The 13,795-nt window shown below is 46.8% G+C and overlaps 1 protein-coding gene across 4 annotated transcripts in view; it reads left to right on the top strand.

Annotated features, from left to right (window-relative positions):
• Positions 1–13,795, top strand: part of NFASC (neurofascin) — a 192,566-nt gene that overhangs the window by 133,686 nt on the left and 45,085 nt on the right. For 2 of the 4 annotated variants that reach the window (XM_054027416.1, XM_054027415.1), the window contains exons 23-25: positions 1,806–1,921; positions 3,428–3,632; positions 12,873–12,995. The exons of 1 other annotated variant lie outside the window; for it this stretch is intronic. In XM_054027416.1, coding sequence (XP_053883391.1) covers positions 1,806–1,921; positions 3,428–3,632; positions 12,873–12,995 — 444 coding nt within the window. The remainder of the gene's footprint in view (positions 1–1,805; positions 1,922–3,427; positions 3,633–12,872; positions 12,996–13,795) is intronic. One more of the 4 variants, XM_054027418.1, reaches the window with a different exon arrangement.

Genomic DNA, 13,795 nt, shown 5'->3' with positions numbered 1-13,795 from the left:
TACCTTTTATACTTCCTGTGGAAGGGGTGAGCCAGGCCTGACTCCACCCACACAGGCACAGGGTTCCTCCCGCTCTGGGTCAGAGGAAGTCCACATGGCCACGCTACATTTTAGTACATGAAGCGAGTGCTGCAGGAGGCAGCTAAGTTTCTGGCAGACTGTCACAGTCCTAACCGTTAATTGGAGCAGAGAAGTGTGACAGATCGCTTGCTCCTCAAAGTAGCTAGTCCATTGTAGAGGCCTGAGAGAAGTGCTGATGTTAAATGGATCAGGAGCGACCGCACAGCAATACCAAGAATGGCTGACAAATTGTAACACATTTCTTTCCCTCCTGGGAAGGCACTGCGAGCAGCAACCCATGTATCCCATAGATTCAGAACCTGCCTGGTCAGAAAATCTCAGGTGTATCAGATTAGCCTAGATAGCGAAGAGGACAATCACAGTTAAGGACACTGTGCCAGATCCTCTGCTGGTGTAAGTCAGCATAGCTTTATAGACTTCACTGGAGTTCCAGTTGACACCAGCTGAGAAGCTGGACTCCTATTCATTTGCAGTGCTCTATCATGCAAGTCAACTTGCACCTCATTCTGTTGGTTTCTGAATAGAGCACACAATTTAGACAGACGTGCTTCCAAGTTGTGCTACAGCAGTAGCTGCATTCAAGACATAAAGGAGCAGAGATCCTTTAAAACTAGGAGGGGAGAGGGCTAGCCAGTTTAAAAACATATGCAAGCATATGTCTGGAAGATGGAGCCAGCTACAGTGTGGCTGCATCAGTGTTTACCGGGTAATTGTTAAATGGTCAACATGTTGCACTACAGCTGGATGCACTGACCCAGTGTTGCTGCTTCCAAACTGCATAGTCCTGTTGGATTGTGGACACACTGGATCAGCTCCTCAGCTGGTGTGTAAATCTGAATAGCTTCAGTGAAGCAATACCAGATTACACCAGCTGAGAAGCTGGGCCATGGTGTTTCATCATGGCTGAACATGAGCTATTGCCCTTTTCAAAATCTAAAACTCCTAAAATTAGCAAGTTCTTGTTAAACAAGGAGGTAATTCCTGTATCTGGCCAAAAAAAGAATACTAGCACATCATGGGAAACATTATTAAACCATTGTCTTTAGAAAGATGGCTGTACTGACTAATGGGTAGAGCAGAAGTCTCTGAACAGAGTTTCTTGAACTGGATTCCCAACTCTGCCACTGACTGTGTGTGTGTGTGGGGGGGGGGGGGGTGCGCGCCTGAAGTGGATTTTGACCTCTGTGCCTTGGATATGTAATACTTCACATATCACAGCTCCCTGCTAGGGTAGGAAAATCCTTTGAGATCTTCAGATGAAAGGTGTTAGGGAGGTAAATATGTTCTGGAGATTGCTTCTCCCAGTTTCATTATCTGGGACCCACATTCATCCCTTGAGTAAATAACTAGTTTATCCAAGAACTCTAGAATTGACTGGCTCCTGCTCTTTTGTTGTATCAGCTGTGGAGATCCTTGAAGTGTGACAAGCTTGTGCCTATGTTGGGATAACTGCACAAGTGAGATCCTGTCTTCCTGCAAATATTCTAACGTATAGACAGAACTGCTCCTGAATGCCACAAGGTGGCAGCAGGGGCTTTTGAGAGTCTGATATTTTACCCCAGGATGACTATAGAATGAAAAACAGAATGCCCCAAAAACCTGCCTAGCAGGAATCGCAGGAGATAAACTTCAGAAAAAAATGGGGTGTAGACTACTGTTGGAATTAAAAACAAACAACCCAATGTGTGCCTAATCTACACTTTGCTTTATTCCTGAATGCTTAGATCCCAAGGCTCCCCCCACTGATATTAGGCTAAAAGTTATAAACAGCACAGCAGTCAGTCTCCAATGGAGCCGAGTATACCCGGATACCATCCAGGGACAACTTAAGGAATACAGAGTGAGCAAAACCAAATCGTTTGGATATTGACTATTAATACAGCTAACCTTGCTCACAAAGGGTGACCTGGAAACATGGCCAGTGTGCAGTGGGGATGACATAAAACAGTAAGTTGGGCCTAATAATCTTGGGTGCCATCATTCTGTGGGCACATTAGTGATCATGCCTCGCCGTTCTGGAACAACACCTGTGTGTTGAAGACTAAAACACCCAGGCTCACTTTTGTTTAATGACTGGAAAACAAGATCTACGGAGATCTTGTTTGCAGGGGCTGATTTAGAGCCAGATTCTGCTCCCATTGAAGTTCAATGGCAAAACTCAGGACTTGAATGAGAGTAGGATTGGGCCTTCTAATGAGACTTAGTCCTGCCTATGCAAACATGCACAGCCTAGTATGTGCTACTGATTGGAATCTTTGCTCTTACAGTCAGAAAAGAGTCTGTTTGATGCCCACATCACTGAGCCCCATACTAGGGTTCAAGGACTACATGGGCCATATAAACAGCACTACCTTCCCCCACCCCGAAAGGTGGCCTCTGCTAAGCAAGGTTGAGGCATTGTTGCTGCTTGTATTCTACCTAATTAAGACAACTCCTGTCTCTAGAACTGTTAAGTTCCATCCTTTCATCATTACGCAATGTGCATGGTTTTCATGGGAGAAGGGGGAGGAGAAAGAACCCTCTGATACCCACACACTGATTTTTGTGTCATCCCTAATGTACAGTCTTAATAAATGCTATCTGGAATTGCCCCGGTCAAGATCTAAAACAAAACCATACTAACTGAAAACTAAAATATAGAGCTAAATATACTGTATACTCATTGCAACAACTGTTCTTTATCAAATGTACGCGCTGCTAATAATCTCACATGTGCCAGTTGGAGTGCCTGATCACAACAAGCAAAAGTCTGGACTTAAGCAAAAATCTGATAGAAAGAGCTTTTGAGAATTTAGCAATCTATGTTGGTGGCATATTCTGTACATGTTCATACTTTTCAAATCCAAGAATTCAGTATTCATAGAAAATTCTTTGAATTCTGCCTTTTTCATTACTCTTGTGCACTATTGTATATCTATTTTCTATCTCAAAAAAAAATCTATATTTGTAGGGATTTGAATCAGCATCTTTTCAAGTTCAGACTTTTAATTGTGCCTGAACATATTAAGCCTCTTCCTTTCTTTATAGTTAAAATTTACCAATTCATCTGGAGGGGTAATGCTCTCTGCCTAGAGCCGAGGACTGGGAACCAGAACTGTTGGGTTCCATCCTGATCTCTGCAGCTGACTCACTCTGTGACCTTGGGCAAATCACTTAGCCTGACCGTTCCTCAGTTTCTGCATCTGTAAAACGGAGATAATATTACTGACCTACTTCCTGGGCAGTTATGAGGCTTAATTAATTGTTCTAAAGCACTTTGAGAGGCAAAGAATTGTTATGCTTTATTAATGAAAACCAATTGTACCTGAATGGGAAAAGCTTCACTTGCCCTACATATTTCTTGAAGGCCTATTTCTGGAGAGAAAGTAGTTTGCTGAAGAACCTGTGGGTCTCCAAAAAAAGGCAGTCTGTGGGTTTTGTTGGAGACCGACCAAGGGGCATAGTGTCCCGGCTGTTTCCTTACAGCAACTACAAACTGGAGATGGTTGTAGTCAACGGGAGAGGAGATGGGCCTCGGAGTGAAATTAAGGAGTTCACAACACCTGAAGGAGGTAGGTTCTTCTGGAATTTTCGCAGGCATACGCTGTTATATGCTTTTTGCACATGCTGGGAAAACTCTGCTCCACAGTACAGACCTAGAGCCTTAAAATTCCTCCTGCCCTGTATGGAAATTCCATAGAATGACACCGATCCTGTTTAAAAATGAACAGAACCACCTATCTTGTGCAGGAAGGGTGCAGCTCTAAGGCTCCAAAGCTGTCTCTCTGCATTTCTCTGCCTGGAGCACAGGTATGTACATCTTGCTGTAGCTCCTAATGGCAGAGGTACCCATAGAATCATAGGGTTAGAAGGGACCGTAAGGGTCATCTAGTCTAACCCCCTGCCAAGATGCAGGATTTGTTGTGTCTAAACCATCTGAGACAGATGGCTCCAGCCTCCTTTTGGAAACCTACAGTGAAGCAGCTTCCACAAGCTCCCAAGGCCTCAGTTCCATTGTCCTGCTGTTTTTTATAGTTAGGAAGTTCTCCTCCGATTTAATCTAAATCCACTACACTGTAATTTGAAGCCACTGTCTCCTCCTGTGGCAAAACAACTTTTCTCCATTTTTTTGTAGCAGCCTTTCAAGTATTTGAAGACCACTATCATGTCCCCTCTTAGTCTCCTCTTTTCCAAACTAAAGAGACCCAGTTCCTTCAAGCTTTTGATCGTCTTTGTCACTCATTTCTGGATCCTTTCCAGTTTCTCTACATCCTTTTTATACATTGGTGACAAAAACTGGACACCGTACTCCAGCTGAGGCCTTCCCAGGGCTGAGCAGTACTACCTCCCATGACTTGCATGCTATGCCTCTGTTAATTCAATCTAAAACTTTATTTTTTTGCAACAGCAGCACAATGCTGACTCATGTTGAGGTTGTGATCCACCAATCCTTGCCAGCAGTACTGCTGAAAAGACAATTACCATCTATTCTATATTTGTGCTTTTGTTTTTTCTTCTCTAAGTGTAGCACCTTACATTTATCTTCACTGAATTGCATTTTGTTGTTTATAGCCCAATTCTCCAATGTATCAAGATCCCTTTGAATTTTAGCTCTGTCCTCCAGAGTGCTGACATCCCCCATAAGTTTTGCATCATCTGCAAGTCTGATCAGTATGCTCTCTATTCCTACATCCAAGTTATTTATAAATGTTAAACACCCAACCCAGACCAGATCTCTGTGGAATTCCTCTTGAGACCTCCCTCCAGTCTGACATCATTCCTTTAATAGTTACTCATCTGTATGATGAGTTATTCCAGAATAGCTGTTCCTGATTAACACCAGGCGTGGGTGCTCTTATCCCAGAGTATATTACTCTTAATTAGTTAATCCATTTCCAGAGTGGATTAAAACTAGTTCAGAATAAGAGTATCCACCCATGGAGTTAATCCGAAATAGATGATCCACATTAAATTTACACCCTACCTGAGTCTGAATGAACTTCTATGTGTAGACAAGCCCTTAGTTCTTTTTATCTGTAAATTCAAGACAACTTTTCTAAGGACTTTAGTGCCTGGGAGGAGAGGTGCTGGGCTGACTTCCCTGGGGACTGAAATGCTCTATTTATCCCCACACAGGTATGTGCTGCACCATACAAGTGTCCCAACCCTGATTGGGAAGGACCATCCCCAGTAGGGGAGATAGTAGTTTAGTCTCCATGTGATTTGATTCTTGGCTTCTCTTTCAAGGTTGCCTACAAGGGGATCAGTTAGTACCAGTTGTGGTGAGATTAAGGATGGGGACACCATCACAGCTGTACTGAAACCCAGCAAGTTTATTTCACACAAACCTGAGCAGGATTTGAACAGAGACTAGCCCCGTTTCTCTCATAAAAGGAAGCTGTACAGGGCCAAAGGGCTGGCACGCTCCACCATGGGAGCTGTGACTGTTTGCAGAGGGGTTGTCTGTCCCAGTGCTATATTTTGCCCTCAGGAGTGGCAAGGAAGGGGGCCAAGGTTTTGAGATACTGACGTTTCCAAAGGCCACCAGCACTGAGTCAAAGTACAAGAACACCCCAAAAAGGATGAAAAATAGGCCAAAGCCCACAAGACCCATGCCAGTCTCTGCAACAGATGGAGGGTTAGTGATTAGAAGTGCAGCAGCCAGAGGAACAATGTAGTTACTACAAAGGAAGTGTTGGATGGTGCCAGTTTAGGTCACCAAATCCTCCCCTGTGGCAGATTATCCCAAGACTGATGGTTCACGCTGTAGTTAGATTCACCAACCAGTCACAAACTGTGCTCCTGATCTCTTTCCCCCCCCCCCCCGGTTATCAAGAGGCTAAAAAAATTACTGGACCAATTTGCTGGTGGGAGTAAAGTGAGAAGTTCATTTAAAACTCTCTATGTTCTTCTGATCCTCAAGTGGCCAGCCACGTTACCAGATCAGTACTAGTTTGGATCTTACCCAAAATACCACACTGCCACCCCGTCCTTTAGTATCTAAAGCTAAAGGTTTATTATAAAAGAAAGGGAAGGACCAGGGTTGTTAAATGGTCAAAGCAATCAGATACATACATATGACTTCAGAGTCCATCTATCAGGTTCTTAGCAGTATTGGTGAGTTTGCTGGCTTATCCATCAGCCAAAAGCAGCCAAGGATGGGATGTCATAGGGGTTTAGAGTAATGAAAACTGGTCTGAAAACCCAGGACACATCTGCAAACTTTGTGTATATCAGGGCATGAGTTACTGTCTTCTGCAGGGAGATTTGGCGCTCACTAACAGTGCTCAGAGAAGAGCAGGCAAGCAGTCAGCAAACCTCCCACATACCCAGCTCTGCCAATGGCCCTCACCCATAACCCCCCTCTGCTATTCCAGGCCTGAGCTCCCCGCACACATCCCAACTGAGCCAATGCCCCATAGTCCTGACCCTCAGCTCCCCTCTGCTATTCCAGGCCTGAGCTCCCCCCCACACACACACACACACCCCCCGCTGGGCCAATGCCCCATAGTCCTGACCTACAGCCCCCTCTCTGCTATTCCAGTCCTGAGCTCCTCCGGCCAGCTCTGCCAGTGGCTCTCCATCCTGACCCACAGCCCACTGCTATGACAGTCCTGGGCTCCCCCACTCCAAACCTCAAGAACTGCCAGCTCACCCTTAACTTATATTCCCTCAAGTTGGCATTGTAGACCCAGACCTCATCTGAGCAGACACTGCCAGTTGTGGTGAGTTCTGCAGAGCTGTGAAAGGCATGTTTCTGTGGTGTTAAACACCCATTGGGTTTTGCATGGACAGTACCAGACTCAGGGCCAGGACAGTAGTTCAGTCTGCCTCTGACAGACACTCCCTGATCTGCTGTGACTGGTGCTGACAGAGCAACCTCCAGCTCCAGCCCAGACTTGGCTCTGAGCGCCAGTGGTTGCAGCTTTGCACACCAGATGGAGGAGAAAAGCCAGCATCTTGAAGCTTTTCCACTTCCATTAATTACCAGTTGGGCCAGTAAAAGGCTCTGAATTGCTCTATAGACTGGAGGTTAGGCTGCTGCCCTTGATGGGGAGACCCTGCTTCACCTCTTCCCTCTGCCTGTTAAGAACAGGTTTGAAGAGGGAGCGGCTTTCCTCTGGAAGCTGTTCCACTGTAACTATTAATTGAGCCAAAACAAGACTCATTTGCAAGAAGCCTTCTATAGCCAGCCCTAGGGGTAGGGTACTTACCTGAGATGCTGGTTTAATCCCCCCTTTACTGGAGGAGAAGAAAGGACTTGAGCAGCAAGATTGTTTCTGTGCTGGTTTCAGAGAGGGGACCTAGTAGGGAAGGGTGCCCCCCTTCACAGCTGGGCCTTTTAAAGTTATTGCCCCTGCTGGGGTGTTAATGATTTGCAGGATGAGGAGGTGGGGATTAAGACCTTCCCAAGGTTCACTGGTTGGGAGCAGGTGGAAGCTGTGGGTTCTTCCCCTCCCCCTGCGCGCGCGCGCACACACACACACACACACACACACACACACACACCCCTGATTTCAGTTCAGGCTTATGCCAGGGCATAGCACAGAGTTTGAGTGAGTAAGGGATGCAGTGTCACAGGGTGAGTTGTTAACTCTTCAGTGATACTCAGTGAACCCAGGGAAACAGCCTGGCTCAGAGGTTGGGGTTTATCTACTCCAGCTGGTGTGGCTGGAAAGAAACAACTTTTCTTTTGCACAAAGTCAAGGGGGGAGCAGTATTCCCATAGAACATATCTTGCCTTCCCCTAAGCTGACCAATATGCAGCTCCAAAACCCAGTAAGCCCAGAATTACTAGACTTTTATTTTGGGTCTGTGAGCAAGACCTGGAATGTCAACAGGTGCTAGAGATGCACAAAGCCTGCAGTAGGATTTGTTTAAAGGCAAACAATGCTAGTAGCAGGCCTTGGGTATCATTGGCGGTGCAAAATTAGGGTCATGGTCGAGGGCCTGCTGAGATACAGCTCCCTTCTCCTCCCAGCAAATGACCTGTGCTTAATATCAGCTGCCTATATCATGCCTGACCCCCAGCCCAATTCTCAAACCAGGGGCCAACAGTCATTGCCTTGCCTATCTTCCCTGCAGGACTGGAGCTGGGAGGCAGGCTCAGCATCTGCCTGACTCCACACAAGGGGGGAAACAGCCTCCCTTATAGCCGTTAGGTTGAGGTGTGCACCCAGGATAGTGGTGGCCGTTTCCTCCCTCTGCCCAATGCACAGAAGGAATTGGGAACAGGGATCTGCCATCTCCCAGATGAGTGTCCTGAGAGGGGAATGAGCTTTCCCTCATAACCTTTAGCCCCAGTGGTTAGGGGCCTCATGTAGACTGTAGTAGATGATGGTTTAATCCCCACACCCACAAATGTCCTATAAGAAGGGAGAGGAACAGGGATCTGTCATCTCTCAAGTGAGTTCCCTGACCTAAGGATATTTTGATGTGGGTTGTGCAGCTGAACTCTGAATTAGGCCACAGACAGCCTGAGAATCACTCTATCGTCCATGGTTTGGGTAGTCACCAAGGCTGGGGGAGAGTGATGCTTGATGAAAAGGAATCTGTATAGCACCCACCTACCTCTCACGTGGCTGTCCCAACTGCTAGGTACTCTGCTGTGGGGGCTCTTTCAACCTTTCCTGTTGAAGCTGCTTCCACTTTAATTAACTCTTAAATGGTCCAAAGCAATAAATAATAATAATTAATGGAGATATCCTATCTCCTAGAACTGGAAGGGACCTTGAAAGGTCATCAAGTCCAGCCCCCTGCCTTCACTAGCAGGACCAAGTACTGATTTTGCCCCAGATCCCCAAGTGCCCCCGGATTGAACTCACAACCCTGGCTTTAGCAGGCCAATGTTCAAACCACTGAGCTATCCCTCCCCCAGGGAAGGATAGCAGAGATGATTTACAAGCAGCCTTATATAGCCTGGTGGCGAGGGCCTGCACCTATGGTGCTGGAAAGCCTGGTTCATGTCCCTGGTCCTGAAGGAGCTAGGATTTGAGCCATGTGTCTCTTGAAGCTGTCTCCACTTTAGTTAACTATGAACTGCGCTGGGGAATAGTCTAGGGTCACTGTAGTCCAGTGGTTAAGTTACTTGCCTAAGAGGTGGATGATTGTGGTTCAAATCCTTCCTCTGGCTCTTTAAAAGGATTTGGAGAAGGCTGTCCCACCTCCCAGGGGAGAAGTGGGAGGTTCCTGTTTAGGTCCCCTTCCGCTTGCAGAAGGCCCTTGTCTTTCTCGAAACAGAAGGGGGTTTGAACAGAGATCACTCACTTTACAAGTGTGGTGGGCAGCGCCTGGGAGGCGGGAGGTCTCCTGGAAGGTGGGAGAGCCTTGGCACAACCCCTTGCAGAGGAGGGGTTGGGCCTGGGGTCTCCCAGAGCCTGGGTGGGTAGCCTAGCTGCAGAGGACAAAAGAGTGACTTGTTTTTTAAGCAGGACACTGCCCCCACCCCCCACATTTAAGTAAAAGGCCCCCCCAGGTAGCTGATACATGTTGTAAACCCCTTCCCCACCACAAGGATTGAACCAGGGCCCTCAGCATCCCAGGGGAGTGCCCAAACCTCTACACCAGAGAAGGCAGCCCTTTAGAAGAGCTTGCTTTGGAGCAATTCATAGTTAATTAAAATCAAAGCAGCTGCAACAGGAAAGGTTAAGGGCACTCCCTCTTCAAAGGCCTGCTCCTCCAGACATAGGAATTGAACCCACATCCTCAAATGGAAATACCCCAACCTCTGCGCTACAGAGGGTGTCTCATTTTCATATCTTGCTTTGGCCTAATTAACAGTTAATTAAAATGGAACAGCTTCAATAAGAACCACTGCTCTAGATCGTAGTTGGAGACGGCTCAGTAGATTTTCATTGGCGCTGCACCTTTTAGCAACTGGCAATGAATCTTTTAAGGTTTACGTTTATGGTCCTGTACATTATAAGTAACAACGTAGGGTGGAGAGGCATGATGGAGGCTGTAACTCTTCCTGTATTGTCTTTTTAAAAGCTTACTTTTAGTCAAAGTATCATCATTCATTGAAATTTGTAATTAAAGGGGGAAATAAAGCCATTAGGCCAAATCCTGAAGCCCTTCAGACTGCAAAACTCCTACAATGGGTTTGCCCAAGCAAGGAAGAGCTTTTCTAGATGTGCTCCATTACCTGTGTGTTATGGTTCTGTACCATTTGGCCTAGATTTGTGCATATACAAATCCCAGCAAGCGGTGGTGGTTTTATAACTCCCTTCAGCACAAAACCAGGTCTGATAATGCTCTCAAGAGGTGCAGCTTATCAGGAAATTGTTTAAGCAGCTCTTCTCTTGTTCTAATGGGGGTAAATTGATATGTATTAGCTTCAAAGCTTCCCTTTCAAAAACAAACACTGTTCAGTAGCCCAGCTCAGTGACAGAATCTGATTCACGTTCTGCAGTTATGACCAAAGCTGAGAGCAGGATTTGGCCCACACTATGTAACAAGTTATTGCTTTGCCAGCTCTGAACATTTTGGCCGTATGCTCTTCAGGACAAGGCCTATGGTATGTGTGCTGTGCCTAGCACAATGGGGCATCCCTGCCCTTACCCTAAAACTGTTCTGTGCTAAGGAGCAGTGAAGTTGCCATGCAGTTTGTCCAGTTTCAATAGGACATATCAAATACCAGTGAGACAAACACACCACCAACCAATGCATCGATACACCTATTCAGTTGCCCTGCTGAGCTGCTCTGTTGTTTAGAACAAAGGGTGACTGACAGGTTATCCATTGTGCCTCTGGATGCACCATGTGCCACTCTGATCCCTGGGAAGTCACATGCACATCTCATAGGACGGAGCCACCCCATCGACTGGCAGTACACCTTGAATCAGTCTTTGCATTTGGAAAGCAAGCCACATCACCATAACCACGTATTTCAAAGCGCCAAATGGGACCTGCCAACCAGTCCCCTCTACACAAAGCTCTAGGATGTAAGGGCAAAATCTTGTCCCTAGTGCTGTACACAAACAAGTTGTACATTCCAAGAGCCATCCAGGTTGTGTGGCTTGGCCCCAAGTGGGCAAGAATGCAGGGGGGGTGGGGGCAGGGAGTGCAGACTGCTGCATATATGCACATCCTAGCCAAAAGACACTCTTGGGGAGCTGGGTGATCTTCCAAGTTCTCACAAAAGCTAGGCAGGAGCACTGGAACAAGGGGGCCCAGGTCCCCATCACTTTTAAAAGTGATAGCCCTCCCACTTTTTACCGGCTGTAAGGGCAAGCGAAGCGGAGGGGAGTGAGCGGAGGGCAGGGTCTTGGGGGGAAAAGGCAGCATGGGAGCGGGGCCCTGGGGGAAGGGGCAGCGCTAGGGCAGGGGCTCAGAGTGCCATGAGGGTGGGGCCTCGGGGGAAGGGGCAGTGCAGAGGGTAGGGTTTGGGCACCGGTGCCCCCCCCCCTTTAGGGAGCCTCTGCCATTCCTGACTCTAGGGAGTCTCCTGCCACAGGAGATATGCTAAAGGTGGAAAAACCCTTCCTGTACCTCCAAGCATACCCATGCAGTGCAGGTGTTAGAAATCCCTGTACACTGAGGACTGTTTCCTCCGATTGCTAGGAGCAAAACAGATATCCTAACAAGGGGGTTGACAGGCTTGGAAGAAAATTAGGTAAAACTGCAAAATATCACAGGGCCACCTGTTCAATAACCGCACTTCATATTGGCTCTTCCATGTGTAACCTTCCTGCCAAAAGATGAATTAATGCCAGCCAGGTGCTTGGCCTTATGTGGTTTTATTGTATCTTCATGTTAGTAAACCAGGCCCTCTCTGCTCTGCAGTACAAGGTAGCAGTGGCAGGATATCTTACTGGCCATTGTTATAAACAGAACAGCAGTTGCAGTTTTTCTTTGGTGGGGGAAAGACCTTGACCAGCCTCTCTGTCTAACAGGAATCAGACTTCAGGGGTGCAAGCGCAGAGGGTTGGTGTAATGATACCCACAAAAGGTATCTTGGTAGATAAACTACACATACAAGTTATGAAATTGGGTCAAGAACACCAGTTCTTCGTCTCCAAAACACAAGCGTATACCATGTGAGCCAAAGGAGATTGCCTGTTACAAACTGTGGTGGTAAGTCTAGCCCCCACAGAGCAAATATCTCCAACAGCTAGTGATGGGACACTGCTTTGGGAGATCTGTGAGTTACTACAGAGAATTCTTGGGCAGGTGCCTAGCTGGTGGGTCTTGTCCACATTCTCAGGGTCTAATTGATCACCACATTTAGGGTCGAGAAGCAATTTCCCCCCATCTCAGATTTCCAGAGAGCCTGGGGTTTTTCACAGCATGGGACCCGAGCCCCTTGCAGGTTTAAACTAGTGTAAATGGTGGAGTCACTGTAACTTGAAGTCTTTATACCATGATTTGAGGACTTCAGTCACTTGGTGAGAAGTTATGGGTCTATTACAGGAAGAGGGGGGTAGGTGAGGTTCTGTTGTCTGCAATTTGCAGGAGGTCAGACTAGCTGATCACAATAGTCCCTTCTGACAGTAGGTATGATATGCACACTGCACTGGTCTGGTTCCCATGAGCAGAGAATTATCAAACTGCAGTACACGCATCTCAGTTAATGAATAGACATGATTCGGTTGCATCCAGTGTTGGATTCACATGCAGAATTGTTCTGAGTTTTAATGCGCTTATGAAACCCCCAGTGCTGGTGCATGGTTTTTAATGCAGTTTTTGTTCCATCAGCATCTGAGCTTTGTGTGTGTATCTTTATTATGTCAGCCACCCTGCAACATGTACCATGTTGTAAGGCATGTTGTCTTTTCTTTCCTTCTCCATCCTGGCCCCATCCTCCTCCCAAGTACCCAGTGTCCCCAGGTATTTCAGAATCCGACAGCCTAACCTGGAAACCATCACTTTGGAATGGGGCCACCCTGAACATCCCAATGGAATTATCACTGGATACAACCTTAGATACCAAGCCTGTACGTTCCACACCTGTTTGTTTTTCTCAACTGATCAGTGATTTTTAACTCATCAAGTGTTCTCTTGGGTGAGTAGGTTATTCAGCGCCAAACCCAGAAAGAGTTCCTCCTCCCAGGTGCTAAAAGGTATTTTCCAAAATATGACGGCACAAGAGTAGCCTTTAAAGAATTAGAGACTTCCATGACAAGGTAAAACATTTGCTGTTTCTGAAGGCGACAAGTCCTGCTGCAGTGCTGAGTGCCTGCACCATTTCAGTGTAAGCCAGTAGGGGTTGTGGGTGCTCAGCATCTCCCAGGACTTTAGCCATAGGGGGAGAAATAAGGTTTAGCCCCAGACTGCAATAATAAATTGCAAGCAAAGTCTAAATACAGTGAAATTGGTACAGCAGATTCTTTCTCTCTCACTCATACACACACACGCACACACACACCTGGAAGATTACTGCAGAAAGAGTCAAGTATCAGAGGGGTAGCCGTGTTAGTCTGGATCTGTAAAACCAGCAAAGAGTTCTGTGGCACCTTATAGACTAACAGACGTATTGGGGCATGAGCTTTCGTGGGTGAATACCCCCTTCGTCGGATGCTCCAATACGTCTGTTAGTCTATAAGGTGCCACAGGACTCTGCTGCTTTTGCAGAAAGAGTGAAACTGCCCCCACAGTATCCCCAAACAGTATGGAATTCAACGCAATGCAGATGGCCAAATATCAGGGCTGTGCACAACACAAAAATCTTATTGTGAGAGCTTAAGCAGGACACGTACCAGCCCTCTGCATGGGTGTGAATCTCATCTCTAGCCTG

This window comes from Malaclemys terrapin, chromosome 4, assembly GCF_027887155.1.
Source record: "Malaclemys terrapin pileata isolate rMalTer1 chromosome 4, rMalTer1.hap1, whole genome shotgun sequence".
NCBI classification, from domain to species: Eukaryota; Metazoa; Chordata; order Testudines; family Emydidae; genus Malaclemys; species Malaclemys terrapin.
The sequence above is the reverse complement of the archived record's forward strand: the minus strand, read 5'-3'. Positions and strand labels throughout refer to the sequence as shown.